At 44.6% G+C, this 27,770-nt stretch overlaps 1 protein-coding gene across 1 annotated transcript in view; it reads right to left on the bottom strand.

The window, feature by feature from the left end:
- MYO10 (myosin X) overlaps positions 1–27,770 on the bottom strand; it is a 285,836-nt gene that overhangs the window by 152,260 nt on the left and 105,806 nt on the right. Inside the window, exon 3 of the mRNA XM_039463186.2 lies at positions 19,178–19,336. Within this exon, the coding sequence (XP_039319120.1) occupies positions 19,178–19,336 (159 nt within the window). The remainder of the gene's footprint in view (positions 1–19,177; positions 19,337–27,770) is intronic.

The following is a 27,770-nucleotide window of genomic DNA, read 5'->3' as shown; positions in this document are numbered from 1 at the left end:
TCCACCTCCCACCTCGGCCTTCCAAAGTGCTGGGATTACAGGCGTGAACCACTGCGCCCAGCCAAAAAAGGACTCTTAACAGCAATGCTCCCGTGGAGGCAGTCCACACACTGTAGAATTATGTGGCACCCTTGCTGATGGTGATGCAGCTGCAGCTCACAAAAGGCATCAGGACCCTCTTCTCTGCTGAGCCGAGTCCCTGCCAGCCCACGTTAGTGCCACCAATCAACTACTGAGTCACCTGAGAAAAGATAATCCAGCATGCTATGAAACAGAACACCTTACCAGATGGCCTCAAAAAGCACACAGTTTGAGAGTGAAAGACCAAAACCATCCAGTTGGTTTAGTTACAGGAGATGTTGATCACGGCCAAGGACCGGCACAGCTCTGGCGGTCGCACATTTTCCTTCAACAATATTGATCTTCATATCTGACTCTCACAATAAGATGCATGTTTCATCTGTCAGTCAACCTAGTGAGTTACCATGAAAAAAATATAGTCCCTCATTATTACATACTGTCAAGATATTAAAAATTCTGGCCAGCTACAGTGGGTCAGGCCTACAATCCCAACACTTTGGGAGGCCAAGGCATGAGAATTGCCTGAGCCCCGGAGTTCAAAACCAGACTGGGTAATATAGCAAGACCCCCATCTCTACTTAAAAATAGAGGTGGGTGGATCACGAGGTCAGGAGTTTGAGACCAGCCTGGCCAATATGGTGAAACACCGTCTCTACTAAAAAGACAAAAAATTAGTCAGGCAAGGTGGCAGATGCCTGTAGGTCCAGCCACTTCGGAGGTTGAGGTGGAAGAATCACTTGGACCCAGAAGGCGGAGGTTGCAGTGAGCCGAGATCATGCCACTGCACTCCAGCCTGGGCAAAGAGCGAGACTCTGTATCAAAAAAAAGAAAAGGAAAAAAAACTGTATTTTAATTCCACATAAATATTGTTAATAACAGACTTTTGCTGCTTTAGGCAAGAAAGCTTTGATTATTCCCATTCTGATGGGAAACTTCTGAAGGATACAGCACATGCTCTTGGATTCTTTACCGGGGTTAGGAACCTGATTTCATCTTTTCTTCAGGATTTTGGGACTCCCTTAGGCTTTGCGCCCATAAAAGTGCTGCCCAGAGCAAGTGAGGAAGACACTATCTTTCAAACTACACTGAAACCACCCGGGCTCCTAAGCTTCTCCTGGTCTCCCATCTGCTTGGCTGCAGGACTCAGCCCTGCCATGCGCCACCCCCATGGCTATGTTTGAAGGAAGTGCCAAATCTCCTGTGGAATGAAAGGGTGAAGTCTTTTCCTCCAAGGGCCACTAAGTCAGGGGGTATTGCAAAGTGTTTGTGGGTAAAGGTCCTTTGAATGCATGGGGATATTGCAAAGTGTTCGCGGATAAAGGTCCTTTGAATGCACGGTTAACGTAACAGAAGATACCAAGCCGGACTTTTATTTTACTTTTAATTTTATACACTATATATCATATCAAGTGAAAAAAAAAATTCTTTTCCAAAATGATAGGCATTTCAAGATGCTTAAAGCCTTTCACCTTTTAAGGTAGGTAATCAAGAAAAGTTATGTGCACCCTAGACGCTGCCTGCCTCGGATGTGTGATGATCCTTTATGCCCCATGAACACTTTATAGCTTCCAACGGGACCATGAGTTGAACTCCTCAAATTCCTCAAAAAAACGTTCAGGACCCTTTCTGTTTGTTGGGTAGAGAAAGAACGCTTCAATATAAATAGTTGCGTCTGACTTTTAAAGATCATTCACGCATTTGTTTATTTATTTTTGAGACAGAGTCTTGCTCTGTTGCCCAGGCTGGAGTGCAGTGGCACAATCTCAGCTTGCTGCAACCTCCGCCTCCCAGGTTCAAGCGACTCTCCTGCCTCAGCCTTCCCAGTAACTGGGATTACACGCACGCACCACCACACCTGGCTAATTTTTGTATTTTTAGTAGAGACAGGTGGGGTTTCACCATGTTGGCCAGGCTGGTTTCAAACTCCTGGCCTCAATTGATCTGCTCACATCAGCCTCCCAAAGTGCTGGGATTATAGCATCAGCCACCATGCCTAGTTAAGTTACGCATTTTTTTTTTTTTTTTTTTTTTTTTTTGAGACAGAGTCTCACTCTGTCACCCAGGCTGGAGTGCAGCGGCGCGACCTTAGCTCACTGCAACCTCCGCCTCTTGGGTTGAAATAGTTCTTCTGCCTCACCCTCCCGAGTAGCTGTGACTACAGGTGCATGTCACCACACCCGGCCAATTTTTTGTATTTTTTGGAAAGTCAACATTTCACCATATTGGCCAGGTTGGTCTTGAACTCCTGACCTCGTGAAGATCATGCATTTAATGGTACATGGCTATATTCCAACATAACTCTTTCTAAGAATGTAGGTGCTACTGCTACGGTCCTTTTCATTTTGTGAATAATATTCTAAAAAGAAGAAAATTCATATTCTAAGAAGAAAATTTCAAAACCTACGGTTTAGACCATATTTAGTACTCTAAACGAGAAAACTAACAAACATGCATTCACAACGTGTCCTGCATCTGCTGTTTTCAAGATTTTCCTTAAACCCACATCCTCCAAGCACTGTCTTATTCTTTCTTGCATATTTCAACTAACTCAAGGATGCTTTTTCAAACTTTCTACATACCATGCATAAAAAATATTCAGTATACAACAGCCAAAAGGTAGAAGCAACCCACATGTCCACCAATAAATAAACAAATACAAAAATGTGGTATATCCATACAATGGAATTATTCAGCCGTAAAAAGGATGTAAATTCAGACCCGTGCTACAACATGGATGAATCTGGAAGACATTATGCTAAGTGAAATATGACAGTCAAAAAAAGATCAATACTGTACAATTCCACTTGTATGAGGCATCCAGAAGACTGAAACTGACAGAGAAAGTGGAAATGTACAGTTCCACTTCTATGAGGTATCCAGAGTAATCGAACTGATAGAAACAGAATGTGGGAGGGTGGCTGGCAGGGGCTAGAGATGGGGAAATGGGGAGCTGTTGGTGAATGAGTATGGATTCAGTTCTGCAGGAGGAGAAGAGTTCTGGAGATTCTAAATATATTTAACACTACTGAACTGTGCATTAGAAATGGCTGTGATAAATTTTATTCATGCATTTTACCACAATTAGATTTTTTTTAGTTTAAGAAAGAAAAAAAATAGGTAATACTGGGAATTTTGGTGTTGTATAAAATACATTAATCTCTTTTTCGAAGTATAAAGAGAGATTAAAAACAAACACAGACTTGAGAGGAAATAAGACACATTATGTTCCTTAACTTTAAATAAGAAGTGTTTCATTGTTTTTCTTTTATTTTTATTTATTTATTTATTTATTTTTGAGACAGAGTTTTGATCCTGTTGCCCAGGCTGGAGTACAACGGCACGATCTTGGCTCACCACAATCTCCACCTCCCAGGTTCAAGCACTTCTCCTGCCTCAGCCTCCCAAGTAGCTGGTATTACAGGCATGCACCACCATACTCGGTTAATTTTTTTGTATTTTTAGTAGAGACAGGGTTTTTCCCATGTTGGTCAGGCTAGTCTCAAACTCCCAACCTCACGTGATCTGCCCACCTCAGCCTCCCAAAGTGCTGGGATTACAGGTATGAGCTATCGTGTCCAGCCCTAATAAAAAGTTTTAGAGGCTGGGTGTTGTGGCTTACACCTGTTATCCCAACACTTTGGGAGGCCGAGATGGGAGGATCACTTGAACCCAGGAGTTCCAGACCAGCCTGAGCAACACAGTGAGATCCTATTCCTCCAATAATGGTAACAACAACAATAATAATAATAATAATAATAATTTACCCATGCGTGGTAGCACATGCCTGTATTCCCAGCCACTAGGGAGGCTGAGGTGGGAGGATGGCTTGAGCCTTGGAGGTCAAGGCTGCAGTAGGCTGTGATTATGTCACTGCACACTAGCCTTGGTGACAAAGCAAAACCTGGTCTCTTAAAAAAAAAAAAAAGGCAAGCATGGTGGCTCATGCTTGTAATCCCAGCAGTTTGGGAAGCCAAGGCAGGGCATCACTTGAGTCCAGGAGTTTGAAACCAGCCTGGGCACCATGGCAAAATCCCATCTCTACAAAAAATACAAAAAAAAAAGTTAGCCGGGTGTGGTGGTACACACCTGTGGTCTCAGCAACTCGGGAGGCTGAGGTGGGAGGATCACCTGAGTCCAGGAGGCAGAGGTTGCAATGAACCAAGATTGCACCACTGCACTCCAGCCTGGGAGACAGAGTGAGAGGCTATCTCAAAAGGAAAAAAAAAAAAAACTTTTAGAAGACACATCTTCAAATTTTAACCCACATTAAATTAAAATGTTCTAGTGATAAGTTATAGCCTATACAAAAGAGAGAGAACAAAAGGCATTGAGATTTTCAGGGAAGACTGCCATCTCAGAGTTCAAATAATCAATCAACAGCTGATGCTGTAACTGGCAGTAAATTCAGCAAATGAACTCCCACAAACCAACAGGGGCATCAAACGACCAGATTTAATTGGAACCAAAACTTGATAATCTGAAATCTCTTCCTTAAAAAGCAAAAAAGGAAAGAATATGTAAAATGTGTGTCTGGCTGGTACAAAGGAAGAAACTGATTTCTTTTTTAAAGATCATGGAAAATTTTGCCTCAGTTTATAAAAATTACTCTGTAGACAATAGCAAATATTAATTACTCTTTAATAATTCAGGCAGTATGAGGTGGCTCCCACCTGTAATCCTAGCACTTTCGGAGGCCAAGGCAGGTGCATCAGGAGGTCAGGAGATCTAGGCAGTCCTGGACAACACGGTGAAACCTCATCTCTACTAAAAATACAAGAATTAATCTGGTGTGGTGGCATGCACCTTTTGGCCCAGCTACTTGGGAGGCTGAGGCAGGAGAACTGCTTAAACCCAGGAGGCAGAGGTTGCAGTGAGCTGAGATCACACCACTGCACTCCAGCATGGGTTACAGAGTGAGACTTCATCTTGGGAAAAAAAAAAAAAAAAAAAAATTCAAAGGCCTCCCTTAGGCCTGGCACAGTGGCTCACTCCTGTAATCCTGGTACTTTGGAAGGCCGAGGCGGGTGGATCACGAGGTCAAGAGATCAAGACCATCCTGGATAACATAGTGAAACCCTGTCCTACTAAAAATGCACAAATTAGCCAGGTGTGGCAGCGTGTGCCTGTAGTCCCAGCTACTCAGGAGGCTGAGCCAGGAGAATGGCTTGAACTCAGAGGGCGGAGGTTGCAGTGAGCCGAGATCGCGCCACTGCACTCCAGCTTAGGCAACAGAGTGAGGCTCAAACTCAAATAAATAAATAAATAAATAAATAAAATCAAAGGCCCTCCTTAGACTACCTACCTCCATTTAGTATCAGAGCAAAACAACTTGAAGTGACATTTCATAATCCTACAGCTAAAAGGATTGTTTATACATTCACACGCCCGATCATTTCCTCCTCCAAAACTCTGTGATGGGCAGTAAAGGTCTCTGCTCCTGCCTCTTCTAACAGGTAATGAAACTGGCAAGGGGACAGTAAATATTGTCCCTACAGTCACAGAGTCCGTGAGTCAGTGTGAGGACGGAACCCTGAATTTTTGAGAACGTGCCACATTGCGGATCTGCGGCGAATGGCCTCTCCATCACCCACCCACCCACAGAGCTCCATCGGCCTCATCAGCATGGCCAACGTCTCCGTGCTCCGGGTGTTCCACTTTCAATGAACTCCACAGCTACCCACCCACACCCTTCACCTGTGCTGCCCTGGTCTGCTCAGGGCCTCACCTTGCATCGACTAGATTTCCACAAAAGCTGCTTCCTCCGAGATTTCCCTCAGGGTCTTACCCCCTTAACCCAGTCACCAAAAGGTGATACAACAGCCCAAGTCCTAATGAATTATTTTTATAACAGGTCACTGAAGTGGGGAGGGGGAGGGCTTCTGCCCACAGAAGGATTTCCCTTCCTACTGGGTTTTTACTTTCTGTGTCCACACACATGACAAATGGCACTTCTGAACCTGCTACAACAGGGATGTAAAATAACAACCATAGTAATAGTTCCCCATCATTTATTCCAAGAAAGACAAATTATGGCCAGGCACAGAGGCCTGTAATCCCAGCACTTTGGGAGGCCAAGGCAGGAGGATGGCTTGAGCCCAGGAGTTCGAGACCATCCTGGGCAAAGTGGCAAAACCCCATCTCTGCTCAAAATACAAATTAGCTGGGTAGTACAGCTAATTTTTCATGGTAGTGCATGCCTGTAGTCTCAGCTCCTTGGGAAGCTGAGATGGGAGGATCACCTGAGCCTGGGGAGGTCAAGACTGTCGTGAGCCATGATCACTGCACTCCAGCCTGGGCAATACAGTGAGATACAACCTCAAAAAAAAAATACAAATTATTTGAAACATCAAGGGTTCCTTGGCAAAAATAATGACAGTCAAGGACATCTCATCTCCCTCATCTTAAACATACCACCTCAGTCCTCACTTTGCATGGACGACTTTGTCACTAAAGTATAGGCTGCATGTTTAAGAGGTTCTCTGAGTAATAAGAAAAGTTCAACATGTAATGTGAGTAAAAACGGCAGCAGGAGGTGAGGAAAGAGCTAGGTTGCTAACCACCAAGTGTAACAAAGAAAAAGCGTGGTAAGAAATCCTGGCTGGGTGCGGCAGCTCGTATCTGTAATCCCAGCACTTTGGGAGGCCAAGGCCAGCAGATTACTTGAAGTCAGGAGTTCGAGACCAACCTGGCCAACATGGTGAAACCCCGTCTCTACTAAAAACACAAAATTAGCCAGGCGTAGTGGCGGGTTCCTGTAATCCCAGCTACTCGGAAGGGCGAGCAAGAGAATCTCGTGAATCCAGGAGCGGGCAAAGATTGCAGTGAGCCGACATCATGCCACTGCATTCCAGCCTGGGCGAGAGACTCTGTCTTGAAACGAAAAAACAGAAATCCTAAGAGCCACGAAGCAACATCCGCTGTGGGCTCACACCACTTCTCCCTCCATGAAAAGGTACTGTTACCACTCCACAAAGCGCCATGACGGTGCCACGCAGTTTAAGACCCTGGACACATGCAGCTCCCAAACACGAGGCGGGGCCAGGTGTGGGGTTCCTCATGCGCGATTTCAAATTCCACGAGAATAAACAAGCTGGTCGGTTTAATGGCTTTTCAGAACTAGAAAGTACATTCTATTTTGAAGCACATAAAAACATGTCAGAAAAGTTCCACATAACTTACCCCCAAAATACATTCTGTTGCCCATTTTAATAATTTGGAACAGCTGCAGCATGAAATGCTTAAAAACGTTGGGAGAAGCTCACTTCATTTCTTCAATCCAAAATCTACCAAGTCGAGGTTTTCAAAAGGCTTAAGGGTGTAACACCTACGATCAAATTTCATACCCCTCCTAAAAATCAAGTATCATTTGACTTCAGCATGCATATGTATATCAAAACATCATGCTGCATACCTTACATATAGCCAATAACTTTTTTTTTTTAAATCAAGTATAACTGGCCAGGCACAGTGGCTCACGCCAGTAATCTCAGCACTTTGGGAGGCTGAGAGAGGTGGATCATTTGAGTTCAGGAGTTCAAGACCAGTCTGGCCAACACGGCGAAAACTTGTCTCTACTAACAATTAAAAAAAAAAAAATTAGCTGAGCATGGTGACAGGCACCTGTAATCCCAGCTACTAGAGAGGCTGAGGCAGGAGAATCGCTTGAACTCGAGAGGCAGAGGTTTCGGTGAGCTGGACGTTGCAGTGAGCCAAGGTCACGTCACTGCACTCCAGCCTGGGCCACAGAGTGAGACTCCACTTCAAAAAAAATAACCAAGTATGACTAAGAACATGTAAAGTGACTCAGTGGCCTTATATACAGTGTGCTTATAGAGACCAAGGGACCCAGGTTGGATGTCACAATCCCAAAGCAGGAATAACTCATCTAAACAGCATGGTTTGATCAAGTCAAAGACACCAAGTTCACAGCCCTGAAGCACTTTCCCTGGCCCTGCCTCTCTCCCCTGGGACTAAGATTCTGATCAGTAAAACAAGGCATCCTCTGTTACCCCACATGACCGCTCTGTGCTACATAAACCAGAGGTATGCAGCATCGCTATGGTTAATGAAAATACCACACTGCTTTTTGTCATGTGGTCCTGAAAGACCGGATATAGATGATACAATTTGAAAGGCACTGGGGAAATGGGTTATTTAAAGTCCGTGCTATGGCAGCTAAAGGGAAGACTTGTTAAGAAGTGAGATCCATTATATAGATTTATTTCGTACTCACCATCCCCCACTTTCCTTCTCTCTCAAACATCTCGGCTAAATATGGCAGTGACTTACTTCCTAAATATCTTGAGCGCAACTTCAGCTGTAAGTTACAGATCCATATGTTCATGGTCCACTGGCTCAAATTCAACAGACAGAGCTAACCTCCCCCAAACACCTGTTACTTCACACACAGTTACAACTTGACAAATGGCACCACAGCCTACCCAAATGAGTAATCCACTAATCCTATAGAATGTCAGCTTACTTGCCCCCCAAACCTAGTTAAACACTTAGCATCTACCTCTTAGTATCTCACACACTAACTCCTAACTGGGAGCCCCTCCTCTCCCAGCCACTACGCTGTGGCCAAGGGAGTCTTCCCCAAAAAGCATGCTTCACGTTGACCCCTACACTGTTCATTAGTCCATTCAAGCTCGCTGAGCTGCACAGAGCCCGTCCTGCCTCCGCTGCTCTCAACCGCCTTGCTAGCCAGTGGCATGCAACCTTTGCTCTGCCATCTAGAATGTTCTGCGTTGGATGTTAAATAACAACACATCATGCTGTTTCCTGTCTTTTCACATGACGATCCGCTGCCAGGCCAGCCACCCTCCTTCTTGGCCAAATTCCTCTACAAATGCTCAGAACTTAGGCCAACTATTAACAGTGCCTTGGCGAGGAATCATTTTCTGACCCTCTCATTTCCTCCTCATTCTGATGCTCCTTCTTTGTGCTCCCATGGAAGTATCTTTATCACACCCATTGTTACCTTGAGCTATAGCCCATGGCTTGCCTTTGTCTGTCTTCCCTAATCAATGAGATCAATGAGGTGCCTTTCATTTATTCAATCTTTCAACAAGCCACTCCTGTAAGCAGTCATTGGCGCCTACCCAGAGCCTAGTATCCAGGCAAGGTGGCATCAGCATTGCAATGCTGTGGGCATATAATTTCACCACCAATCCACCCAATAAATTAATGCTATAACTGTTTTCTAGTGCTCTATGCCCACTACCTTTTTTTTTTTTTTTTTTTTTTTTTGAGATGAAGTCTCACTCTGTCACCAGGCTGGAGTGCAGTGGTGCAATCTTGGCTCACTGCAACCTCCGCCTCCCGGGTTCAAGCAATTCTCCTGTCTCAGCCCCCTCAGTAGCTGGGATTATAGGCGCACACCACCAAACCCAGCTAATTTTTATATTTTTAGTAGAGACAGGGTTTCACCATGTTGGTCAGGCTGGTCTCAACCTCCTGACCTTGTGATCCACCTACCTCAGCCTCCCAAAGTGCTGGGATTACAGGTGTGAGCCATCACGCCTGGCCCTGCCCACTACCTTCTATGTAGCCAAATTGTTTGACATTGTCCAATTAAACAATTAGAAACATTTCAGCCAGGCGTAGTAACTCATGCCTATAATCCCAGCACGTTAGGAGGCCTAGGTGGGAGGATCGCTTGAGGCCAGAAATTCGAGACCAGCCTGAGTAATGTAACAGTCTCCACCTGTACAAAAAATTAAAAATACGAAAAATTAGCTGGGTGTGGTGGCATGTACCTATAGTCCCAGCTACTTGGGAAGCTGAGGTAAGAGAGCTGCTTGAGCCCAGGAGCTGGAGGCTGTGGTGAGCTATGACTACCGGTGCACACCACCATGTCCAGCTAATTTTTGTATTTTCAGTAGAGACGGGGTTTCACCATGTTGGCCAGGCTGGTCTTGAACTTCTGACCTCATGATCCACCTGCCTCGGCTTCCCAAAGTGCTGGGATTACAGGCATGAGCCACCATGCCCGGCCTTGAAGGAAACCTAAACCCAAGGAGAGACAAGGAAGAAAAAAAAAATCCACAAAAAACAACTTCCAAATTGCCACTCTCCTGTGCTGATGTGGAAGCGGCCACTCCAGAGCATCAATGTTTGGTAAAGTTTTAAAATACATATAGTCAGACAGATGGTTATAATTACCTTTTGGCTACAAGTCTTGATTTCAAGTGAAAAAAAAAACAAAAACCCACAAAGTCCTGAGAAACCGCACTGTGTTCATCTGTCGCAAGAGGAGCCCAAGGCCGAGACAGTACTAACCCACCCCGCGGTCTTCAGGCCACGCTGCCTTCGTGTGAGGCGTGCTGTTACTTGACACGAGCCTTGGAAAAAGATGGAAACAGGCCAACGAAGTCTACTTTGGGAAGACTGAACTCAAGAAAATGAAACACAGATTTCAATTTGCAGGGTCCCCGAACGCTCCGCGGCAGGTATGCCCAGTCTTTACACGGCAAGCAGGCCGTGACTTCCCTGCAGGTGAACTTGGCTCAAACGCCTGCTGAAATCAACAGGCCTTTCACTGGGTGATGCCTGCTAACACATTTGTGCCTGCCAGATGCAGGCTTCAAAGTTAATTCAGAAGCAACATCAGACACATTTGCAGATTTGGGCTGGAATGCCACCTAACCCAAGGAGGATATTTTTGAAACACCTAAAAATACATCGGCTGTGAAGCATAGTTCGTGCTTACAGAAGCATTTATCTTTAGACACAGCCCCACTTCTTCAAATGAGCGCCTTTGATTCTGATCTCTGTGCTGTTTGTTCAGCAAGACCAACAAACTAACCGAAGGGCCGGGTGGAACAGGGAAGAGCTTCCTCTGTCGCCAGCCTCTACACCATAATTGCAAGCGTGCGCTCAAGTTCCCTGCAGCTGTCCCCGTGATGTGGTTTTGAACTACTCCTTAGAGCCTGGGAGAAGAGTCTCCTCCGTGCAACTGACCCAGAGCTCCACAATCCCTATAATGAAGAGAATGTGCTTCTCTTCCGTTCAGCGGGAAACAAAACTGCCACGCCTCGGAATCTGGCAGCCCTTCCACTCCGGCCACGGAGCTTGCCTTCGGTCCAACAGAAACCTCTCCTGCTCTTGTCAACACTGCTTAGATGCTGCGTACATAACAATTTGAGATGATCCAGGGCCAGAGAGCACAGAAAGACAGAAGACAGGCGCCCAAAACCCACTTCTTGTTCTCACTCTGCCCAGGAGCTTCCAGGATGGTAAGCGCCACGTTTTCACAGCCACTGGGCTTGATAAGACCAGGAGACAGTGACATGTGGTCTCTTCCTTCACCTCCCTCCACACAGTCCCATGACTTTTCCCCCACCTCTACCCTGGTCTAAAACCTCATCCCGCCCCCCACTGAATTACTGCAGCGCTGTCAGGCCGTCTGTCCTCTCGTCGTATCATTTCCCTCTTCAATCTTCCGAAATTTTTCTTAGAGACCTTCTCCTTTCAGAAACCTTTAACAGGCTGGGTGTGGTGGCTCATGCCTATAAATCCCAACACTTTGGGAGGTCAAGGTAGGAGCGTGGCTTGAAGTCAAGAGTTCAAGACCAGCCTGGGCAACATAGAAAGATCCCAGTCTTGACAAAAATTTAAAAATTAGCTGGGCGTGGGGATGCGTGCCTCTAGTCCTAGCTACTATAGAGGCTGAGGTGAAAGGGTCACTGGATTCTGGGAGGTCAAGGCTGCAAAGAACTATGATCGCATCACTGCACTCCAAGCTGGGTGACAAAGAGTGAGATCCTGTCTCTAAAACAAAGTGAGACAAAACTTTAACAAAAATAGCGGGATCTGTGGACCATCAACTCCAGACTTTCCAGGTGAGCTGTAAGTGGGGAAGGATGTTCTGGCACCACTGACATCTTAGGTCAGGTGACTCTGCTGTGGCGGCTGCCCCAGACACTCTGGTACGTTTCGCAGCATCCATGACGTCTACTCAGTAGATGCCATTAGCATCCCCCAGCCATAGCTATGAGACCAAAAATGCCTCTTAGATATTGCCAAATGTCCCCAAGGTGGAATCATCCTAGGCTGGGAACCAATGCTTTAACCCCAAGCTGCCCATCCCACCTAATTTCTACAGGATCCCCAGCAAGCATCTGATTCCATGAACAAAGGCAGCCTTCTCCCGCTGCAGTGAGCCCACAACAAACTCACTCTCATCTCACCCACTTCTTGGATGGTGGTCACTGGCTTTTCCTTCTCATCAACTCTTTTTTTTTTTTTTGAGACAGGGTTGCTCTGTTGCCCAGGCTGGAGTGCAATGCCACAATCTCGGCTCACTGCTGCCTCAACCTCCCTAGCTCAGTCCCTCCTCTGAGTATAAGGGACTACAGGTGCACCCCACCACAACTGGCTAATTTTGTAATCTTTTGTAGAGACAGGACTTCGCCAGATTGCCCAGGTTGGTCTTGAACTCCTGGGCTCGAGCAATCCTTCTGCCTCAGCCTCTCAAAGTGCCGGGATTACAGGCGTGAACCATCACGCCCAGCTTTCTACACAACCCTGATGATCTTATGCCTTTCTAGTGTCAGCACCGTCACCTACTCCACAGCAATTCCTCAGCCATGCATAGGTTATACCTGTGTACGACAAACACACACCCTGCTCCTCCTCTCCTTAGTGTGTATCTGTTCTCGCCAGATCTTAGCAGGCAGTGGCAGGCGATGAAGGAAGTCCAGGCCCTCATCAGACCCTCTCCAAGGAAGGGGGCAATCAGGAGAGCGCCAACCCCCTCCCCTCTAGGCAGCAAACCCATAGCCAAGAGGTTCAGGGTGGAAGCCTGGGGTCCCTGGCCGGGCACTGGGAGCCGAGCAGGGCTCTGATCTTGAAGTGACCAGAGTAAGGGTAAGGCTGGTGAGGTGAAACCTCAGGCAGGAAGAGCCTGGGAGTTCCAGGAAGAGAAGCTAGCAGGGGCACAGAAGGCAGGGCGCTTCTGCACAGGTAGTTTCAGCCAGCGCGGAGCGTCTCTAACCCAGGCACTGCAGCCAAACCACGCAGTCCAGACCTATGGACACTGGCATCAACCTTGGTATGGCCTCTGATCCCCTCAAGGACAAGCCTGGGACAGGGATGCACCCACAGGAATAGCTCAAGGGCCCAGCGATAAGGTTCAGGGGCTTCATACGCACAGCAAACCCAAGCCTGAGTCCTCACATAACTCAACCCTCAGTGACCCTTCAGCCATCCAAGGCCGTGTGCTGGGAGCTGGCCTTGGTGTTATCTCCACTAAACTGCAAGCTTTGAGGCTAGGGATGGTGTTGTAAACTTCTTCCAAATCCCCCTTAAAATGGAGCCAAGTTCAAGGCAAGAACTTTCTAAATAAACACTTGTTGCTGTGAGATGGAGAAGATCTGGAGAGAAAGGTCCAAAGGTTAAAGTTTCAGCGCTTTCACTTATTTTACTTTAAAACATCCCTGTCAGTTTGGGGGATTATGATATTTGACCTCTTAAAACACATACATGCTAAAAACTGATGTTCAAAAATACCAAATTGTCAATACAGAGCCAAAGAGGAGGTCAGTGAGGAAAAGGGGGAATCAGCTCTAACGTGGCTATTCTGAGTGCTTTTACCTTTTCTTCATGCTCTACCCCATTTCAATAAAGATGCCAAAAGCTACAGAAACAAGTATTTTCCTGGTTTCTGACAAAGTTCTCAGACAAAAATCCCAGTCCCCAGGGAGAAAAAGCTAACAGCCCTCCTCCGCAGAGAACGGCAGCCCCCCCTACCTGGACGTGGGACACTCGCCAGCGTCCCGTGGAACGTGCCAGATCAGAACACGGAGTCAACAAAGAATGCAACATCCAGACGCCGGCGGGGGGAAAACGCCACAGGAGTCCCTCCTCAATGGTAAGACTTAAGGAGAGTACCTGGCTGGATACGGAGGTCCAGGCCTGTCATCCCTACACTTTGGAAGGCTCAGGCGCCAGGATCACTTGAGCCCAGGAGTTCAAGACCAGCCTGCGCAACACAGCAATTTTTTAACATTTAGAACAAAAAACTTAAAAAAAACTTAACCAAGTACAGTGGCTCACACCTACAGTCCTATATACTATAGTCCTGTATATACACTCAGGTGGGGGGATCGCTTGAGCCCAGGAGTTAGAGGCTGCAGTAAACAGCAATCATGTCACTACATTCACCACAGCAAGACACCATTACAAAAAAAAAGAACTTGTATCTTTTCTCTAATGACAGAAAAGTATGAGTTTGAAAACACAGGTTGAGCATCCTAATGTGAAATGTCAGCCCAGGTGACAGAGTGAGGCCCTGTCTCAATTTAAAAAAAAAAAAAAAAAAGGAGGACACTTACGGTGGGCAGAATAATGGCTCCTTCTGCAAAGACATCCATCCACACTCCACCCAGGGCCTGTACTAGGTAATGTCACATGGCAAAGGTGCTCTGCACAGGTGATTAAGGTTACGAAACCCGAGATGGGAGATCATCCGGCGTGGCCCAATCTAATCACGTGAGGCCTTAAAAGCGGACAGCCTTTCTTGGCTGTAGTCAGAGAGAGAGAAGGGAGTAGAGGAGAAGGAGGAAAGATTTGAAGCCATGGGAGGGATGCAAGGGATGGTTATTGGCAATGACGACGAACAAAGGGAGCCACAGATCAGGGGACCAGGGAAGGTGCGTGGCCTCTAGAAGCTGGGAACAGCCCTGAGGTGACAGTCAGCAAGAAAACAAGGACCTCAGTCCTACAACTACAAGTAACTGAATTCAGCCAACAGCTGTAATGAGCAGGAAATTGATCCTCCTCCTAGAGCCTCTAGAAACAGACACAGCTCTGGTGACGCCTCGATTTCCGCTGGTGAGACCTACCGGACTTTTGATGTACAGAATTGTGAGAGAGTCGTTTTTCTCTTTTAAGTTGGTACACTTACGATAATTGGCTATGCAGCAACAGAAAACTAATGCAACATCTCTGGAAAAATTCAATTAATTTTCTTTTTCTTTTTCTCTTTTTTTTTTTAAGAAGGGGTTTCACCATGTTGGTCAGGCCGGTCTTGAACTCCCAACCTCAGGTGATCCACCCTTGGCCTCCAAAGTGCTTGGATTACAGGCGTGAGCCACCACACCCAGCTTTTTTTTTTTTTCTCTTTTAAAGGTATAGGCAGGCATTGCTCCAAGCCAGGATCAAATGTGGAGAAGCAGTGGCTGTTCTGACAGGTGGCGGTCTTGTCTCCATGCAAGCGACGTCCAACAACAGATGCTGTCATCTCTGGTAAACGGCTTCAATGATAATTTAAAAAATCATGGTGGCTGCTTTATGAATAATAATACAATTTTGCAAGCCTCAAATGGAAGGTCTATAATGGCCTAATTAACTGAACTGAACTGCAAATCGGATGCATAAAATCCTGCTGGTTTCCCCTTAGGAAGAAAATGACGTTATTCCAAGACCAAGATCTTATTCACAGTATTTTTGGGGCACTTTAGCTATCAAGTTTAACATCATTATCGTGAAAAGAGGAAAAGAAAAAAAAAAAAAACATTTTAAAAGGGTCTGCCTTTAAACCCGGTGGGTAGTTTTTTTCCTTCTAGTTGACTTACTTATTCTTGACTACTGAACATGTACAGTAAGAACCTGTGTCTAGGGGTGGGCATGCTGGCACGTGCCTGTCATCCCAGGTACTCAGGAGGCTAAGGCAGGAGGATTCTTTAGCTCAGGAGTTTGAGTCTAGCTTGGGCAACATAGCAAGACACCATTACAAAAAAAAGAACTTGTATCTTTTCTCTAATGACAGAAAAGTATGAGTCTGAAAACACAGGCTGAGCATCCTAATGTGAAATGTCTGGGACAAAATATGTGGATTTCTTTCTTTCTTTCTTTCTTTTTTTTTTTTTTGAGATGGAGTCTCGCTCTTGTCACCCAGGCTGGAGTGCAACCTCCACCTCCCAGGTTAAAGCAATTCTTCTGTCTCAGCCTCCCGAGTAGCTGTGATTACAGGTGCATGCCACCATGCCTGGCTAAATTTTATATTTTTAATAAGAGACGGGGTTTCACCATGTTGGCCAGGGGCTGATCTCAAAACTCCTGACCTCATGATCTGCCCGTCTCAGCCTTCCAAAGTGCTGAGATTATAGGCGTGAGCCACCGTGCCCGGCAGTGTTGTGGATTTCAGTTTTTTTTTTTATTTTGGAATATTTGTATAATGTGTTCTCATCAATCAACCCAAATTCAAAATTCCCAATCCTCCCCAATGAGCGTTTCTTTTCAGCATCACATCAGCATGCAAAATGTCTTGGATTTTGGAGCATTTTGGATTTGGGGTTTGGGGATTAGGTATATTCAACCTATCTGCACCTACAAGAGACATACAAACAACAGATCTTAAAGTCCAGGTTCACATCTTATCAACTACAAGACTATTTGTAATAAGAATGGCATTTATTTTACAAACATTTATTGCACAACTACCAGGTGCCCGGCAGTGTCCTTGGCTCAAGGAAGACAAAATAAGTCCTTGACAAACCTAGCAAAGAAACTGCTACGCAAACAGTTACATGACAGTGTCAAATATTTAATAATAAAAACACATGCATAGTGCGGTACTCACGTAGATACCTATGCAGTGAGTATTCTATGGGAAAGAGGCAGTACAAGGAGATTTCTGAGACGGGAACAGAGAAATAAATGCACATTATGCCAGCTCACACAAAACTTAGAATGCATCACCATTTTCACACAAACATGGATAAACACTACCTTTTCTGAACATACGGAAAATATTTTAATCAAAGACTGAGGACAAGCTAGCTGAGCAAGTCAGAGGACTACAGCATGATTGAATTTCTCTGGACAGGGCTGTTTGAAAACATTTGGCAAACATTAGGTCAATCTGACAAAAATGACACTTTCACAGTGTAAAGAAAAAGGCAAATATAATCTTTTTTTTTTTTTTTTTTTTTTTAACTGAGGAAGAATAAGCAATTTAAACCCATAAATAGCTGGGCGCGGTGGCTCAAGCCTGTAATCCCAGCACTTTGGGAGGTCGAGGCGGGCGGATCACAAAGTCAAGAGATCGAGACCATCCTGGTCAACATAGTGAAACCCCATCTCTATTAAAAATACAAAAAATTAGCTGGGCATGGTGGCGCGTGCCTGTAATCCCAGCTACTCAGGAGGCTGAGGCAGGAGAATTGCCTGAACCCAGGAGGCAGAGGTTGCGGTAGGCCGAGATCATGCCATTGCACTCCAGCCTGGGTAACAAGAGCGAAATTCCATCTCAAAAAAAAAAAAAAAAAAAAAAAAAAAAAAAAAAATTACTAAAAGATCAAGAGTTTTTAAAGTATTATAATTTTGGCTTTAAAAAATTACATAAATTTGGCCAGCGCGGTGGCTCAAGCCTGTAATCCCAGCACTTTGGGAGGCCGAGGCAGGTGGATCACGAAGTCGAGAGATCAAGACCATCCTGGTCAACATGGTAAAACCCCGTCTCTACTAAAAATACAAAAAATTAGCTGGGCATGGTGGCGCGTGCCTGTAATCCCAGCTACTCAGGAGGCTGAGGCAGAGGAATTGTCTGAACCCAGGAAGCGGAGGTTGCGGTGAGCCGAGATCGCGCCATTGCACTCCAGCCTGGGTAACAAGAGCGAAACTCCGTCTCAAAAATAAAAAAAATAAAAAAACAAAAATAAAAAATAAAAAAATTTTTAAAAAATTAAAAATTACATACATTTGAGCTGGACAAGAGAAATAAACATACATAGCCAGTTACCTTTAGTTTCATATGAAGATTTGCAAACAAACAGATGGAAAAGTGAAGAAACTCTGCAGGTCAACTGATCTTGACAGTATCTATGATTTCTTTTCCTTTTTTTCCTTTTTTGAGACAGAGTCTCTCTCTGTCACCCAGGCTGGAGTGCAGTGGTGCGATCTCGACTCACTGCCACCTGTGCCTCCTGGGTACAAGAAATTCTCCTGTTTCAGCCTCCTGAGTAGCTGTGATTACAGGCACACCACCATGCCCGGCTAATTTTTGTATTTTTAGTGGAGACAGGGTTTCACCATGTTGGTCAGGCTGGACTAGAAGTCCTGACCTCAGGTGATTCGCCAACCTTGGCCTCCCAAAGTGCTGGGATTACAGGCATAAGCCACTGTGCCCAGCCAAGTATCTGTACTTTAATGTCAAAAATTTATTACAGAAGTGATTTTTAAATATCACTTTACAATAGAGGTATAGTCATATTTCATAGAAATTGAAAGAAAAATGTGCATGATGACTTTTTCTGTATTTCTCCATTCAAAATAGCAAACAGGAATCCCACAACTTAGAAAGATGGGTTCCCTCGAATGCTAGTATCCCCCTAGGGTGGGCTCCCAGAGCCAGAAAAATAATTGAAAATCCACAGAAAGAGAAAAGTCCAGAAAAGGCAGCTCATGCTCAAGTACTCATGTCTACAAGTCAACATTTTCTCTCAGGGAGACCAACAAATCCATGACTTCTTTCCCTAGCAGAACACTTAGAACTCAACAGAGAGAAAGGCCGGGCATGGTGGCTCAAGCCTTTAATCCCAGCCCTTTGGGAGGCTGAGGTGGGTGGATCACGAGGTCAAGAGATCAAGACCATCCTGGTCAACATGGTGAAACCCCGTCTCTACTAAAAATACAAAACATTAGCTGGGCATGGTGCCGCGTGCCTGTAATCCCAGCTACTCAGGAGGCTGAGGCAGGAGAATTGCCTGAACCCAGGAGGCGGAGGTTGCGGTGAGCCGAGATCGCGCCATTGCACTCCAGCCTGGGTAACAAGAGCGAAACTCCGTCTCAAAAAAAAAAAAAAAAAAAAAGGCAACAGAGAGTATTCACAGGAAGCAAAGTCAAACCACCTCGACATGCAGAAGGCCCTTCAACAGAAAGTAAATGCCCACTAATAAAATCTAGGCAATGAACTCTAGGAAAACATGATGTATTCACCCCAATTTCGAATTTGGCAAGTCCCTTAAAAACATAGTTTTACCGAGATTAACAAGATTTCTCTAAAGGCAGGAAATACTCTCTGAAAACAAAAAACAAGCATTCACTCAAACGTGAGGATCTTTCTAAAGGAATTACAAGCAGAACTTACATATATTTGGTTTCTCTTATACCGCTGGAATAAGTTATACATGATGGAGCCGCCATGGAGCTCTGTCAGGGACGCCATGTCATCCACACCCGCCTCATCCATGGGGTGCATGACAGTCACCTTCTGGTGGGTAATTGTGCTCTGCTTATAAGTGAATACCTGAGGGAGGGAGAGGAATTCAACGATTTAGTTATCAGCAGTAAGTGATTTTCCACACAAGTTTCTCAAACTGACAATACAATCTCAGTATAATTTCAGCAAAAAAGATTTAAAAATATATTGTGAAAATCTTTTTTCATTTTCTTTACGTCAGCTATATATTTCTGTGTGTGTGTGTGTGTGTGTGTGTGCGCGCGCGCACACACACTTTTTTGTTTTGAGGCATGATCTCACTCTGTCACCGAGGCAGGAGTGCAGTGGCATGATTATAGCTCGTTGCAGCCTCCACATCCCAGGCTCAAGTGATCCTCTCACCTCAGCCTCCTGAGTAGCTGGGAGGCGTGCACCACCAGCCACCTAATTTTTGCATTTTTTGTAGATACAGGGTTTTGTCATGTTGCCCACGTTGGTCTTGCAATCCACCTGTCTTGGCCTCCCAAAGTGCTGGGATTACAGGCATGAGCCACAGAGCCCCGATGTCACCTACGTATTTCTAAAAGAAGCAATTATTTTGACAGTTGCTGTAAGATGTTCCTAAAAGATACAGACCATCTTTCGGGAGTCACAGAAACTATAAACTTACAGTTCACATCTCTGCATTATTTCTCCGTTTCATGTAAATCAATAAAAATTAAGAAACTTTCTGTAAGTTTTAGAAAGTAATTTGGTTACCCTACATAATGTTTCATATAGAATCATATGATAATCTCAAAGCTTTATAACAGTTATTCCATTTCAGTGTTAACTTGAGTACTTTAAATATTATATACATTCATATTTATGATATAAATAGTCGATACATCTGTTCAAAGACTGGAACACATCATCGCAGGAATATTTAGAAAATCTCCATGGACGATATTCCCTTTCAACCAGGATATATAGCATTTGTGTGATCTCTAGGTAGAACATACACATTCTGATTTAAATAAAATTTTTTTTTTTTTGGTTTGTTTATTTGTTTGGTCAACATCCTATCTTCTTTAAAATTCCCAAAACAGCAATGAGTGCTACAGACATGTTGTAGCATGTACATAAGTTGACTCTGGTACTGCCAGATTGCTGAATTTCTATGGATTTCTAATGTCTACTCAGTGCTCTTCATCCTAAGTGATTGGTTCAGGATTAACCACATCACATTAAGCTCCATCTGTTGACCAAACCTTGACAAGCTTTACAAACTCAAGCAATAACAAAACCATTTGATTGCGGAGTTCCACTCCATATTTACTCACTCGCTCTAGTGTTTACTTTTTGAATACTTGGATTACAGTCCTCCTTTAAGTAAAATAAAAACATCAAGAGAGTTTTTAAAAAAAAGCAAGGATGTAAATAATGTGAAAAGCGTTTAGCCTTCAGACACACACACTAGTGTGTGGATGTATACACACAAAACAATCTTCTGCAATCATATGTGTGGATCATTTTCACTGGAGAGGCTATTTTTAAATACTGACTGGCTGCCTACATGGCAACAAATGGTCTGTGATTGCAAAGGAGAATGACACACTAAGAGATGCAGAAGTACCAATCCAATGGATTTCATACACCATGACAAACAAACTTCAGCAGTAGCATTTCTGCCACATGAACCGCAAGAGTTAGTTAAGCCAGTCCTGAGAACGTGCTCAAGGCCAAGGCGGGGACCCACCCATCTCTCCCCATCTCTTATGAGGAAAAGCCACCGTCCCCAGCCACTTCCCGGACTCAGACATCCACCAGGAGAGGACACAGTCCTGCTGGCCCCACCTCATGACAAGGTGGCCAACCAAGCCACATGAGCCCCACAGGGCTGGCAGAGGCCTGGGGCCACCCAGGGAGCAGGGTAGAAGTACTTCAGAATAACAAGGTATTAATGAAGGCACAAGGACATTCAAGAGCGAAGGAACGTGTAGTCCCTTTGTTTTAAGTCATCAACACCATGGAAGAAAGTCAAGAAACAGAAACTGAGGCCAGAGTCGAAGTAGTCTTGGAGCAACCTAGAAATTCCCAGAAATTAAACAGCTAGAACGCCCTGCCCGCCCCCAGCACGCCACATCCCCACGATGTCAATCCAGACGCGTTTTCAGAAGAGCTGCAACCAGACAGGTACTTGGGTCTTCCAAAGAAAGTGCCAGCCAGGGTGGGGCAGAAAAAGAACTTGCCTACTGGTCAACTCTCAGTCAACCAAGTAGTATAAAAAAGAACCCGTGCCACCTGCCCGCCACCTGCCCGCCACCTGCCCGCTCCCGGCACCAGAGCTCTCGTCCCACTCTGCTGGCTCAAGGCTCCTGCCGGCACAACTCAAGTGCCCTCCCAGATTTTCTTCTAGGCAAGAAGAAGACAGGGCACCAGAGCCAGCACCGGGAAGTCCTTCTCCACGTGAACACAAACAGCTTCCAACTGCCATCCTAGGTATACTGAGAAATCTAGATTTTGAAGATTGAGACTATTAGAATTTTTACTTGTATTTATATTCATATATTCTGCTTTCTGGAAAAATCATACATGATACTTAGACACTACAAAACACAGACACTAGTTATTTTATATTTTGCATATATGTAATGTGTACATTATACATATTATATATAATGTGTATGTTACATATATAAACCATCTTATATATTATATATCTTACATATTATACATATATAAAACATGTTATATATTATATATTATACTTATATACCTATATAAAACATAGAATATATACAACATATATTATAAGATGTTTTGTATAGGTATATATGTATCATTACATATGTATATATGTGTAACATGTAACCATTGTCTCCCATAATGATTGTCTTCCTGTGGTCCTGAGAGGGAATGGTTCCTGTTCTCCTGATTTTCCAGCCCCCGAATGGGCATGTATAATGTGCACCTGAAAACAGGAGGAAAGGAAGTCAAATGCGTGAAGGTGGGGAACTCAGGATTACAGGTAATAGCCGTCGTTTTCAGTGATGGTTTCCAGCTCTGAACTGTTCACTTGGGCTATGCGCTGCCTTGCTGTTCCCAGTGCATCAAAAAAGACAATGAAATGTTTACACAGAATGTAAACATTCAGTCATGAGATACACACACACACACACACACACACACCCCTTATATATATTATATACATACATATCACATAATGCATATATAAAACATCTTATATATTATACATTATACATATATAAAATATTGCATATATATGTAAAGGCATCTTATATACATTATACATATATGCGTATACAAAACATATATATATATAAGATGTTTTGAAAAATACAGCGATTACCTGTACACCTCAGTTCCCCACCTTCATACATTTGACTTCCTTTCCTCCTGTGTTCAGGAGCACATCACACACGCCCATTCCAGGGGTGGGAGAATCAAGTGAACTAGAGCCACTCCCTGTCAGGACCACAGGAAGACAGAATCATGATGGGAGACAACAGTTACACGAATAAAACAGGAAGCTGGGAACAGAAAAAAAAAGAAACACTATGCCAAGATATAGGATTGCTGCTGCTCAAAAGAATGATTATTTAAAAAAAAAAAAAAAGAGTTAGAATAATAGATAAAATTGTGGAGGAAAAGCAAGGATAACCATCCATTCAGACGTGGGCTCAAGTTTGTAAAGATCTTAGAACATAGTCTGGCATTCAGAAGATGCTAAATAAGTGTCTGATACATTTGGAAATTTAGGGAGAGCCTCTGGAAGAACAGTGAATGGATGCTGGGCTTAAGACATAGGTGACGCGTTGATCTGTGCAGCAAACCACCACGTCGCATGTTTACCTATGTAACAAACCTGCACATCCCGCACAGGGACCACTAAACTTAAAAAACAAGTTGAAAAATAAATAAATGAGTCAAGCAAGTCATTTCTACGGAGACAAAATTTAAGAAATTTAGAAAATCCGCTCAAAAAATTTTTTGCTGGTACGTTCTAGGCATTGGGGATTGAGCTTACATTCCAACTCAGGGGAGGGAAATAAAAAAACAAATATACAAGTAAGTAGATAATATCACAGGTGGTGATGGATGTTCATGAAACATAATGGAGGTAAGGGTGGACTAAGGAGTATGGTAGGGAGGAGGGTGATAATTACATCAGGTATTCAGGGCAGCCTGATGGATTAACATTATAGGAGAAACCCTAAGGAGGAAACAGACCCAGCCCCTGCATTCTAGTGTCTTAATACATTATTGGGTGAATGAACACCTGATTTAATCTGGAAAGATTTCAAAGGATTAATGAGACCCACAATCCTACTAAAGAATTTCTTAACAGAGATTCTTGAACTATCAAAAGTCACCTCTGTGTGCAACAATTAACAGGGTATTAGTCATGCAAGGTTATACAACAAGAAAAAAACCTTTAAGTTTAAAGAGTGAGATTATTGGCTGGGCACCGTAGCTGACACCTATAATCCCAGCACTTTGGAGGCTGAGGCAGGCAGATAACTTGAGGCCAGGAGTTCAAGAACAACCTGGCCAACATGATGAAATCCCATCTCTACTGAAAACACAAAAATTAGCCGGGTGTGGTGGTGTGAGCCTGTAATCCCAGCTACTCAGGAGGCTGAGGTATGAGACTCACTTGAACCCAGGGGCAGAGGCTGTAGTGAGACGAGATGGCTCCACTGCACTCCAGCCTGGATTGACAGGGCGAGACTTGAACTCAAAAAAAAGTGGGGGGAGGGGGGATTATTTCTGCAGAACTTTTCCTGAAAGAAACAAGGGCCACAATATAGTAACAAGATGTTTTTCTAGCCGGGTGCAGTGGCTCAAGACTGTAATCCAGCGCTTTGGGAGGCCGAGGTGGGTGGACCACAAGGTCAGGAGATCAAGACCATCCTGGCCAACATGGTGAAACCCTGTTTCTACTAAAAAAAAATACAAAAATTAGCCAGGTGTGGAGGCTGAGGCAGAATAATTGCTTGCACCCGGGAGACGGAGGTTGCAGTGAGCCAAGATCGTGCCAGTATGGTGATGGAGCAAGAGACTCGTCACACACACACACACACACACACACACACACACACGATGTTTTTCTAAAAATCCCAAGTTGGAACAAACTGAGTTACTTTAATGGAACATAAACCATGGAAAAGAAGGTAAGGAATGAGCAAAACATGAAGGATTAACAGAAAAGAAATCCACTTGGATAAAATGATGCCTGAGAACAAACTGTTCCTTAGAGCAGGACGTACAAACCACTGGTCACATGATGAACTGGCCTGGCGCGCAGGCAGAACAAAGGAAAATGATCAACATGATTGAAAAAAAGAACTTGCAGAAGAGGCTTATGCACAGATTTCTTTCATTACAAGTCATCAGGAACCCCCAGTCTTAAAACCTAACTTTTCCAAGTGAAGGGAAATTAAAATGAAAAAGAAAAATCCTAACCGATAGATGACATGCAGATTTTCTCAATCACGGCATCCTCCTCTCACATTAGCTTGGCATTTCGTCTACAGTAGAAGTTCTCAATCTCCTCCCCACCCCGCACTCCCACCACTGCTGGGGACGCTGGGCAACACCTGGAAACATTTTTGATTGTTAGAATTTAGGACAGAGGAGAAGGGTGCTACCTGGCATTAAAGGGGCAGAGGACAGGAATGCTGCTAGACACGATTCATACTACCGAATACTACCCAAAATGCCAAGAATGCCAAGGGTGAGAGATCTTGGTCTAGAAATGCCCTGAGATGCCAAATAGCCAGACATCTATGCAAACACTAGGAAAACATGAGGACAAGAAGCCAATGCCTATAAGTAAAACTTTTTTTTTTTTTTTTTTGAGACAGAGTCTTACTCTGTCACCCAGGCTGGAGTGCAATGGCGTGATCTCAGCTCCCTGCAACCTCTGCCTCCTGGGTTCAAGAAATTCTGCTGCCTCAGTCTCCGCAGTAGCTGGGACCAAAATCAGCATGACAGCTCAGGTAACTTTCATATTTTTAGTAGAGACGGGGTTTCATCATATTGGCCAGGCTGGTCTCAAACGCCTGTCCTTGTGATCTGCCCGCCTCAGCCTCCCAAAGTGCTGGGATTACAGGTATGAGCCAGTGTGCCCGACTTCTTTTTTTTTTTGAGACAGGGTCTCTGTCAACTAGGCTGGAGTGCAGTGGTGTGATCTCTGCTCACCACAACCTCTGCCTCCCAGGCTCAAGTAATTCTCGTGACTCAGCCTTCGGAGTAGCTGGGATTGCAGGCAACCGCCACCACGCCCAGCTAATTTTTGTCTTTTTTTTTTTTTTCAATGATGACAAGTTTTATTTCTCTCAGAAGTTTAAAATGTTGTATGCATCAGCCAGTCTTTACTTCCAGGTATATTCTTCACTGGGTCGCAATTCCCTTTTACATAATACTCTTGTTCCAGAAGGCAGGTAGCTTTTCATCGTTCTTTCTGTCAAAATAACATCCAAGGACAAATCTCACAGGGACCAGAACATGAACCCAGTGGCCCCGCACAATCTGAAGTTAAGTTCACCATGATCGCTGCAGGTCCAGTGGCAACAGCGACCGGAGACCAAGAGCAATGGAGCCTCATTTTTGTATTTTCAGTAAAGACAGAGTTTGCTCAAGTTGGCCAGGGTGGTCTCAAACTCCTGGCCTCGTTCGATCTGCCCACCTTGGCCTCCTAAAGTGCTGGGATTACAGGTGTGAGCCACCGCACTTGGCCCAAAACTTTTCATAAAACATAAAAACATCTTTCAAAGACAACCGAAGAAATAAAAACGTTGAATAGAGGTAAACCAAAATCAGCATGACAGTATTATGTCATATTATATTGATTCGTTTTTGTTTGGTCCAAGTTAAGGAGGAGGAGGGGGATTTCTAGGAATTGGAGTCTGCTTACATTTTTGAGATTTTCTAATTGAACTTCATTCATTATGGCCAAACAATATGGTCCATACTATCTCTGTTTCTGAGAATATTCCTTTGCTCCTTCCTGGTTTGGGATCCCGCACCTCTTCCCACGCTGGGCCACTATCTTCCTGCTACTCTTCTCCTGGAGTCTCAGCTCAAATGTTTTCCTCACGGAAGACGCCAATGGTCTTGCCCAGAGGCACCCCACCACCCTCCTCCTTATTCTATCACATGTGTATCCTCATTGCTCCTTATGATGCATTCTAATCACTTCTCCACTATCCTGTTTAAAAGCCATCACACCCTAACCCTGGAACCTCTTGGTCAGAATCTTTCACATTCTTCTGACCACAACCCACAGTGAAAAATACGTTTTTCCCTGTGAACTACTGTAGTTTAACAGAAGTTTCCTAACACAACACTTAGCATCACAATGTTTGAAGCCTCCACATATTCTATACCCTATTTCATTTCTTTCTTTCTTTCCTTTTTTTTTTTTTTTTTTTTTTTTTGGAGACAGTCTCGCACTGTTCCCCAGGCTGGAGAGTAACGGGGCGATCTCTGCCCACCGCAACCTCCACCTCCTGGGTTCAAGCGATTCTCTGCCTCAGCCTCCCGAGTAGCTGGGATTATAGGCATGTGCCACCACTCCTGCCTAACTTTTTGTATTTTTAGTGGAGACTGGATTTCACCACGTTGGCCAGGCTGGTCTTGAACTCCTGACCTCATGATCCTCCCGTCTCAGCCTCCCGAAGTGCTGAGACCACAGGCATGAGCTGCCGCACCCAGCTACTTCATTTCTTTTAAATGCCAGCTATGACCCTCTCAGTGGCCTTCACACCTCACTACTCCAAGGGCAGGAGCCATGCCCATCTTGTCCCCAGTGCCCAGCCCTGGCAGACTCAACAAATATTGAAGGAATGGTCCTGTCCTCCAAATGGGTATAATATATATAGAAAGGCAGAGTGAACAGTCAGATGCAGTGGCGTATGCCTGCAATCCTAGCTATTTGGGAGGCTGAGGCATGAGAATCACTTGAACCCAGGAGGCAGAGGTTGCAGTGAGCTGAGATCACGCCATTGCACTCCAGCCTGGACAATACAGTGAGACCCTGTTTCAAAAAACAAAACCAGGCCAGGCACAGTGGCTCACACCTGTAATCCCAACACTTTGGGAGGCCAAGGTAGGCAGATCACTTGAGGTCAGGAGTTTGAGACCAACCTGACCAACATGGTGAAACCCTGTCTCTACTAAAAATACAAAAAATAGCCAGACGTGGTGGCGGGTGCCTGTAATTCCAGCTACTCAGGAGGCTGAAGCACAAGAATTGCCTGAACCCAGGAGGCAGAGGTTGTAGTGAGCTGAGGTTGCAGTGAGCAGAGATTTCACCACTGCGTGGGTGACAGAGCAAGACTCGGCCTCAAAAACAAATAAATAATTTTTTTAAAAAAAGAGTGGAATAAGAGGCAAACATGATTTCACCACTCCAGCCTGGGCGATAGAGCAAGACTCAGTCTTAAAAATAAATTTACAAAAAAAAACAAAAAAAGAGTGGAATAAGAGGCAAACATGGCCTTAGGATCATCTC

The sequence above is a fragment of the Saimiri boliviensis genome, chromosome 1 (assembly GCF_048565385.1).
Source record: "Saimiri boliviensis isolate mSaiBol1 chromosome 1, mSaiBol1.pri, whole genome shotgun sequence".
In the NCBI taxonomy this organism is placed as follows: domain Eukaryota; kingdom Metazoa; phylum Chordata; class Mammalia; order Primates; family Cebidae; genus Saimiri; species Saimiri boliviensis.
The sequence above is the reverse complement of the archived record's forward strand: the minus strand, read 5'-3'. Positions and strand labels throughout refer to the sequence as shown.